Genomic DNA, 9505 nt, shown 5'->3' on the forward strand with positions numbered 1-9505 from the left:
TTAGAATAATTCCTGTTATTTATGTTAAACTGCTGTTTTGGGCCTAGGGCCTAAATAATCCTAACACTCTCTATAATATCAAAATACAAAGAGGCCCATAACGGCCCATTTATATGACTTTCGGTCCGTTAGGGTTTATGCTCTCTTGCTCACTTCATCAGTCTGACATGAATTCTCCAGCCTGCTAGAGAGAGAGAGAAGAAACTAAACTATGAGGAACCTACGAGTCATCTCCTCTCATCTCTCACGAGGTTTGAGATCCATCCAGTCAAACCCGATCCAATCTCGTCGTGGATACTCATCTCAATCGGAAAACGTCTCCAAAATCGTAACGGAGCTCTCCAACCTCACGCTCCTGGAAACGATGGACCTCACCGAGCTCCTCAGGAAGAAGCTAGGAGTCACCGACATGCCCGTGATGGCGGCGATGATGCCCGGGATGTCGATTCCGGGATCTGGAGGAGGAGGCGGTCCCGGAGCCGCGGCGGCCGGGAAGGGGGAGGAGAAGAAGGCGGAGGCGAAGACGGCGTTCGATGTGATGCTACAAGGGTTCGAGTCGGCGTCGAAGATAAAGGTGATCAAGGAGGTGAGGGCGGTTACGGATTTGGGGTTGAAGGAAGCTAAGGACTTGGTGGAGAAGGCGCCGACTTTGTTGAAGAAAGGAGTTAGTAAGGAGGAAGCTGAGAAGATCATTGAGAAGTTGAAGGCTGTTGGTGCTAAAGTTGATATGGAGTGACCTTTTTTTAGGTACTCTTCTAAGCTCTGATTGTGAGCTGTGTTGTGTATGAGATTTTGTTGTAGCTATTTAAATCTTGGAATTGATGAGGAACAGTATGTTTGATTCTGGGTTTGCTTAAAGCTGTCTGCTTTTTTATTATGGAACGTTAGCTCTTGTGAGCAGTGTTGTGTATTGAGTTTATAGTAGCTAAAAAGTCTTGGAATTTATAAGGAACAGCATAAAGTTGTTTGCTTTTCTTCTACTAAAGCGTTAGCTCTGACTGTGAGCAGTGTGAGGCTCGCTTGTTGCATTGTAGCAGCTATTAAGTCTTGGAATTGGAATGGAACAGTATGCTGATTCTATTGTGAGCAGTGTTGTGGATAGAGCTTGTTGCATTGTAGTATATATGAGGTCTTGGAATTCATGATGAACAGTATGTCTTATTTTTGTATGGAACTTTGGTTCTGGGATTTATATTGAGGTTCATGAGGAGGGGCTTTTGAAGTTTCTTCTGCTCGCTCAAGCATTAGGTTTTGTATTTACCTCTCTGTGCTCTTGTCACAGTGTACACAGACCGTAGACGTTGTTGGATATTGAAGTAAATCTTGAGGAACAGCGATTAGAATTAGCCTTTGTAGTCTATTGGTGTAGTACTCTAAAATGTTAGTAGATTTGTATAGGGACGACTGGAATTAAATATTAGGGCATCTGTATGTTTGATTCTGTTGCACCAGTATAGTCTTTAAGTCACATGCTAAAGGTTGAAATTTTGGCTGCAGGTGTTATTATAAATGGAGCAAGGAACAGATGAAGCTAATGCTGAGTAGTCCTTCAAGTGTTTATTACGAATGTAACGTGTCATGGAGTGTCTATCATCAGCCTTTCACTTTAGATAACACATTTTAGCTTCAATTGATTAATACATGGGAGCAAAAGTGTCTCTTCTTTTGGATCAGTCATTGTCTCAGTTCTTGGTGATGATCTCTTATCAACAGAAGATTCAGTCCATTTCTTTTTTTACTTGATAATAAATCTATGTTATTTGATGACTCTATAGTTTCTGCACAATCTTTTAGTGTGATTAAAAGGCTGAGAGAAACTCTTCTTGTTTTGAAGATTGAAACAGGTCAATAACTCGAGTTGAGATCATACAATTTAGTTACTAATTACAATATCAAAGTACACATCACAGTGATCACATAGAGATGTTATACTTTGTCATCATGGTAGCGCCACCTCGTTTCTTTTGGGGATCTTCCATTTTTGCAATTTTTCAAATAGTGGTCGTTGTCTTTCGGTTTTTGCTGCAAGGATGAGTACAAGAGAAGAAGAAGAAGAAACATCATAAGAAGAGTGTACAGTGACAGCCTTTGAAAAAAAGAGGAAATAGCACAAACACACAACAAACCTTCACAGCTGAGCTTGAGAGCATTGAGAGAATGCTAAGACAGATTGAACTTAGTCTCATTGCAGGCGACCATGAACCATACAAAATATCTGCATCAGCAAAATATACACAGAAGCTCTTGTTATCAGACTCTGAAACACAGGAGTGAATCATTGTGTTTGTTTCTTACCCAAGCAAATGTGACCGTTGCTGTAAACATGAGGATGGAGTGGAGCTGGATGCTGAAAGATAACCTGTGGAGCTTACATAGGATAATGCTCAGGAAATTCCACCAGAAGTTGGTAAGTTTCATTGGCATAAAGAGTTCCTGGAGCTCCCTTCACTTCAATAGTCCATCTTTTACACGAAAGTTTACAATATCACATCATTAATTTTTTGATATTAAGGAAAAGACATAAAACTGGGTATATAAAGCTGTATATACCTTTGGAGATTATCAGAGACTCTGTGCTTGAAACCAGAAGGAGGGTTAGTCTGCCACTCCATGAACTCTTTCTGAGCTCTATTGGCGGCAATTTTGGTCAGGCCCTAACAAAAAGAAAAAAAACAGAGATGATCAAGGCAAAGAAGATATAACAAAAGGCTTATTGTTAATACAATTAAAGAATCAATCAACCAACCTTGCGAGTTGATTCGGATGAAGTTGTCATTTGTGTTTAAAAAAGTTACTACAATGAGTGTGAGAGAGAAGATTGTGTGTGTGTGTGTGTTTGTCTCCTTAGCCATATCCTTGAGCTTTTTATAGTGTATTATCATCTTCATCTTGTGTTTAAAGCATAGCATCTATGTCCAGTCATCAAACCCCAAGTCGTTTATCATGTCTTTCCACTGGTGCTGGAGAACCGAATCTTTACACGCTTTTTGCTACTCTCGCGATCACGATCAGTTTGGAATATAATCATTAAACATTCCAAAAATCTACTTTCGGAAAAGCCTTTATTTCCTAAACTAGAGAGACCTTTTGTTCCGGTTTAACTCCATTTCCAATTTTAACTGGTTTAATAAGGTTTTATGTGTGAGAGATTCTTGAAGATACAGTAGTTGCTATTATAAATAGATGGTAGATTCTTCTCTTTCTGAGTTTTCAGTCTAAGTACACTGCAAACTTGTAATACACGTAAGCTCCACAGGTTTTTATTCTTTCTTATCCCATGTTTAATAAGATATTAAGAGACAGTGACAACAACATGGAAGAAGCATATATACTTTAGTGAAGTGACTTTTTAATCAACACTTGCTTATACTGTTCCTTTGCATCGATCATACTTGCTCAAACTTGGGCTCCTCATCATATTCCCATTTTCTTCTTTTTGAAGAATCATCTCTCATCCCCACCTTGCATTCGTTTAAAGAAGAATGTCAATGATTCCCAAAACTAAAGATGATAGATTCCTCCTCATAGACTGATAGTGCTTTCAATAATTTCATAAAGCATAATCTTTTTTCACCTTAGGGAGAGAAGAAAGAGTGAGGGAGAACTTTGTATGGATTGAGAATCCCCTTAGGGTCCAGCAACTTTTTGAGGGATACCATTAATGCAACCTGCAAATAGAGTGACAAGAATGACCCCATAAGCTCTATAGATATGTTAGTTCGATTCGTTGTTTTGTTTGTTATGCTCACGGTTTCTGGTGATTTGCTGTAGAAGATTTCATTAGCTTTCATTACACCTAATCCATGTTCTGCACTGATGCTTCCACGGTGCTTTGATGTCCACTCATAAACATAAGGTTCTATCAAACCTAAAAGCTGCAAAGAAAAGAGTGAAGGACATTCATTACTTTGGACATCTTCAAGTGTTTCACGTCGATATATTGATTTACCTTATCGTTATATTCCGCGGCTGAGATGTTTAAATGAAGATTACCGTCTCCAAGATGACCATATCCCATGACATTCGCTAAGCCATCTGAAACATGGACTTACATGGTTTGAATGCAGTTAACAATTGAAATAACACTGGAATATGATATATTTCTTACCTAGTCTCCCTCTAAGGTCGTTGACAATATTGTAAATCTCTTCAACAGGTAAGGATAAGTCATACTTGTAACAAGCTCCTGCTTTCTGTAACGCCTCTGTTATACCCTGCAAGGTATAAAATATATTTCCTTAAAATCAAGGTTTCTCTGAAGGCGATATAATACTAAGTGTGTACCTCTCGTATGCGCCAAAAAGAAGATGCTTGGTTTATGTCTTGAGCTATTACACCATCAGAGACTAAACCTTGTTCCAGTGACTTTAAAAGGAACGCTTCAAGCTTCTCCCTGCATTAGTTTTTTTGAATCAGACAAAGAGAACTGTTACCAAAAATGGCATAAGTTCATTTCACCTGTCATAAGTTTCACCACTTCCTGTTGTCTCTATCAAAATGTAAAAGTTCTCTGAAGAGGAAACTGGGTTACGGACACCGTCTAGGTGGTTAAGTACCTAGCAAATGAATTATCACGTTAGCAAAAATCATAAGACTAATGCAAACAGTTGGTAAAAAGCTTTACCAAATCCATGGAGTTGTTATCAAGAAACTCGAAAGCAGACAGTATCTCTCCAAGATTTCTCTTTGCTTCAACAAGAAGTTTCTGAAAAAGAAAGGGAAATAAATATAAAAAAGAGAGACAAGGTTATGATGAGAATTACCGATGAATAAATGTTTTAAGTCGTATCCAGTGTTGTCTGATTCAAAACCTGGCAGCTGAGAAAGTCTTGCAGGCGATGAAGGCTAAGTTTACAGAAGACATCTTTGGTTGTGTGAGTATAGAAACTTTAGTCACAATACCAAGTGATCCTTCACTACCTGTGAGATAACTATAAGTCTCTTTTATTACTGAAGTGACTGTATAAGCACAAGGTTATGATGAGAATTACCGATGAATAAATGTTTTAAGTCGTATCCAGTGTTGTCTTTGCGTAAAGTTCCAAGCATGTCAAGCACATTTCCATTTGCTGTGACAGCTTCTAGACCTGGAGATGGTAAGAAAACAAATATTAGGAAGATGAGATCCAAAAGAGTATATCAGATGGATAGGAAGTGAATAGAACTATAATTGATTACCCAATACGGTTCCATGAAGTGAGCCGTAACGGATAAGGCGCAAACCACCAGCATTAGTTGAAACATTTCCACCAATATGACAGCTTCCTTTTGCACCTAAGTCTAGAGGCATAACAAAACTGAGGAGACATAAATCTATGTTGTTGCTTACCGAACAATTTTTTAAGTAATAAACAAAACAATCTTCTTTTTCTATTACCCTTTTGTGTCAAGGAAAGCTGCCAGATTTTCAAAATGCATCCTGCTTCACACACCAAGACTCCACTAACCTGAAGTATAGCAGCATCATATCATCACCAAGTATGTAGTTACATTACTCTTTAAGTAATTTTTTTTTGGTATCTAACCGAATCTGCTGCATAATAAGCTATAGAGGGCTAATTACCTCATCAAAGGACAAGACTTTATTCATCAAACCAACATTGATGATCACCTGCAAAGATGTGACAAAAGTGTAGGTAGCTAGAATCAACTTATCCAACATTATCATCGCCAATCAATGTGTAGAAGAAAGAAAAACGGTGTAGAACAACCTCATCAAAGACAGGCACACTTCCACCAACAAGACCGGTGTTTCCTCCTTGAGGAACAACAGCTAAACTCCTGGAATCACAATACTTAAGTATCTGAGACACCTGCAAACAAAAGATAAATCTATCTTCAACACAAATTGTCATCACAATCCAAACAGTCAATGAAAAAAGAAAATAAAAAAAACCTCTTCTGTGTTCTTGGGCAAGAGCATCAGCTTACTAGATCCTCTGTACTTATGCATCCAATCTGTATTAGCAGTCTCGAGCCTCTCTTCATCTTCAACCACGTGTTTCTCACCTAGTATCTCCTTGAAGTAGCTAACGTCTTTAGGTTCCAACGAAGAAAACAATGGGTTTCTCTGGACTTTTGAAGCTGATGATGACCCAAATGACTTATACTGCTGCATCGTCCACATGTTTCTTCCACCAAGACATGGATGATGATGATGATGATGATGATCAAGCAGCTCTGTGTTACGACCCTTCCCAGCATTTGACTCAAAGGTCTTTCCTTTTGACTCGTAACGATTAACGAAGCCTAAATCTGATCCAAAGTTTCAATCTTTTTTTTGTTTCCAGTGAAATTGAATTTACAGAAAAAGTGAAATTGGAAAAACCGAACCTGAAACAGAAGGAGACATTGAGTTATGTTTTTGTCGGAAACTACTTAGTGATTTGCATGCCGATCGTATAAAATCTCCTGATCTTCTCCAGCTATGGATCATTCATCGTTCTTTTCCTTCCTTGCACTTACGTCTCCGTCTCTCTTACCAGAGAAAATGTTCGTTAGTCGATAACAACAACTAGAAAGATTAAGAGACTTATACGAAAATGTCAAAATTACCCCTGTGTCTGGATAAAACGAAACGCTGCGTTTTGTGTCTGAATGATCGATCTTAAAGCTCTGAACTTTAGATAATTTTGCATAATTCCGTTTGTTATTTTATTCGTATTAAAGTTTTGAACTTTATATGAAACAGAGTTTTAGTTTAGTTAACAGAAGCCAATTCTATCAAACGTGCTTTTCTGCATTGTTTCCCTTTAACAAGAGGAGAGAGCGGTGACGTCCTGTGGGAGCTTTGAGAGTCTGGTGTGAAACAAGTTATAGGACGGACAGAATGTGAAAAGTTACAACGATGATTCGTCTGATCCTGAATAGATTTAAGGTTTAAAACATGGGTTTGAGATTTGCTGATCTCTTTGGAGATGCTCTCTTTCCAGAGGAAGAAGTGAAGCAGAGGCGTTTGACAGAACTCAATGAAGAAGATGAAACAACAGGTTCTTCCGTTCTTGTTTTAAGATTCTCAGGTCGGTTCTGTTCGGTTAGTTTTTGGTGGAAGGACCAAACAAGAGAGCTCCTGATGAGACAGAACTCATGGGAAAACAAACAAAGGACACAGAGTTTCGTATGTGAGGAAGCCTCTGTTTGATAAAGAGTGTCTAATTGATGATGATGATGATATGAAATGGAGTCCTGAGATTGGTGATTTGTGGAGGTTCGGATTGTGAAATCGACGAGATCATCTTTGTATGGAGAAGCTCTTAGCGATTAGTAAACTGTCCTTTGTTTCATGATGTTGGTGTTGATGCAAGTTGAACTTTTGTTTTGTTTGTTTTAATTTACGTATATGTTTGTAGTTATCCAAATCAACTGTTTACATGGCAGTCTCACTGGTTTGTAAACCAACAAAAAAAATGAATCAGAAAGGATAGAGAAAGATTGAGAAATGTCATGTCATCCATAACCAACCATGAGTTGTCTATGGTTAAAAAAATTAGATTTATTTAGTAAAAAAAAATTGCAAGCTGTATACTCAAATAGCACTGGAAAAAATCAACTGTCCAGAATAATAAAGTAATAATCTGAATTTCACCTTAAAGAACGTATGGATCCACGAATCCAAAATCTTAGTCATTCCAAAAAAACATACACATTTGCGAGTAATGATTTTTTTTATTTTTCGAAATCACCAAATGGTTGATTTGAAGGTGACAAGTCATCTTGTTTTTTATGTTTCTTTCTAGAGTTTTTTAGTTTAAGATTTTAATTACAAACTAGGGCAGTTTATGCTCTTGAGGTAGTTTTTTATGACTAAAAACCAACTATTATCAACTAGACAGCTTTATCTAACTAGAGTGGTCTTACAATTTAAAAAAAAAAATTACTTTTTTTCTCTTTCTTTTTCTTCTTCGTTTTCTTCTTCATTCATTCTCTATTCTTTTAGAAAATTCATATTTGATTCTTAAATTTTTTTTTCAAATTTTTTTTATGAAATCGTTTTCTCCATCACTCGATCTATCTTTTGAGATATGTGAAGCTATAGTTTTGAGATATATTTAGATGCCCAACATGTTCTAAAGTTTGTACATTCGTTAGTGTACATGTGTACAACAAATGTTAATGTGTAAAGTTGTATATAGTTGTGTACATTCGTTAGTGTATATGTGTACATTTGTTAGTGTACATGTGTACATGTGTACATTCGTTAGTGTACATGTGTTGAGTTAGTGTAAAACTGTGTATATGTGAATATTCAAGTGAATCATTGTACATGATAATAATATTTGTATGTACACATGAACATCATTTGGTTGTACATCATTTGGTTGTACACATGAACATCATTTGATTGTACATATTTTGATGGTGTACACATGTACACACTGATGGATACATTACGTAAGGTGGACAATCGTGGTCGTGTACACATGTGTACATTTGTGGTTATGTACATGTGTATAACCATGGTTATGTACAAGATTATATATTATTAATGTACACATATGTTCGAAACATGCTTATTGCACATGTGTACATTGTTTATCCAAATGTACATGAATGTTCGATATTCCGCATCTATACCATTTTACTTGTACATGATACAAAAATTGAGTGATATTTCATGATTTTAATGTCATTGTACATGTGGATGATAAAAAAAATCATCAGATCACTCATGACATTAAAATCATGAAATATCACTCAATTTGTGTATCATGTACAAATAAAATGTTATAGATACAGAATATCGAGCATTCATGTACATGTAGATGTACTTATAAGAAATTACAAATGTAGAGAATATTTTGAAATGCATTACATTTTAAAATATTACAAGTAGCTCGATAATGAACATATCTACATGTACATTATACTATGGTGCAACATTCAATTAGAGAGATTTGGGTATATGTGTTTAATTAAATTATTACAAGGGTTAAATGTATTTCTGAAGTTTGAGACGAAATTAAAATCAATTTTTAGTTATAAAGTATTGAGGTTACAAAGTAAATAACAAATTTTAGGGACTAAATATGTAAAAATGCCCAAATTGGCCATTGTTGCTCTCAAGCTTATCATGTCAGTTTCAGAACACGTAAGAGACACATGAGGTCACTAAGACGTTGAATCACGACAAGGAAAGATGAGTAAAGACACAACATGGATACAACTATAACTTGAAATCACCATACACGTCACCCTTACACCACTGTGAAAATTATAGCTTGACATATCTAAAAAAATATATATAACATAGATAATGAATAAATAAAGTTTTTTTAGAAAAAAAATTATGAAAAACAGAATTCATTTTGTAAAAACATGGAAATATAAAAAAAAAAGAAACAAAGAAGAAGATCAATAAGAAAGAGACGTGCCCACTTTATTTTATTTATTAAAAATAGTTTATGTCAATTCACGGAAATCTAGATTAATTTGGTTAGTTTGTACAAGAAAATTGATTTGGTTGAACAAAACTACCCTAGTAGCAACAACTGCCTTGTAGTGTAAT

The 9505-nt window shown here is 36.2% G+C and overlaps 1 protein-coding gene and 2 pseudogenes across 1 annotated transcript; 1 reads left to right on the forward strand and 2 right to left on the reverse strand.

Moving 5' to 3' along the window:
* Window positions 1-138: 138 nt before the first annotated feature.
* Window positions 139-1770, forward strand: LOC130510402 (uncharacterized). Its single transcript, XM_057006681.1, has 2 exons — window positions 139-747; window positions 1498-1770. Exon 1 carries the CDS (start codon window positions 212-214, stop codon window positions 734-736), a length of 525 nt encoding a protein of 174 aa, XP_056862661.1. The 5' UTR covers window positions 139-211; the 3' UTR covers window positions 737-747; window positions 1498-1770.
* An 18-nt stretch (window positions 1771-1788) lies between these two features.
* LOC130510403 (probable ubiquitin-conjugating enzyme E2 17) lies at window positions 1789-2839 on the reverse strand (annotated as a pseudogene).
* A 318-nt stretch (window positions 2840-3157) lies between these two features.
* LOC130510575 (D-2-hydroxyglutarate dehydrogenase, mitochondrial-like) lies at window positions 3158-6431 on the reverse strand (annotated as a pseudogene).
* Between the last annotated feature and the right edge of the window lie 3074 nt (window positions 6432-9505).

Source organism: Raphanus sativus, chromosome 4, assembly GCF_000801105.2.
Source record: "Raphanus sativus cultivar WK10039 chromosome 4, ASM80110v3, whole genome shotgun sequence".
NCBI lineage: Eukaryota > Viridiplantae > Streptophyta > Magnoliopsida > Brassicales > Brassicaceae > Raphanus > Raphanus sativus.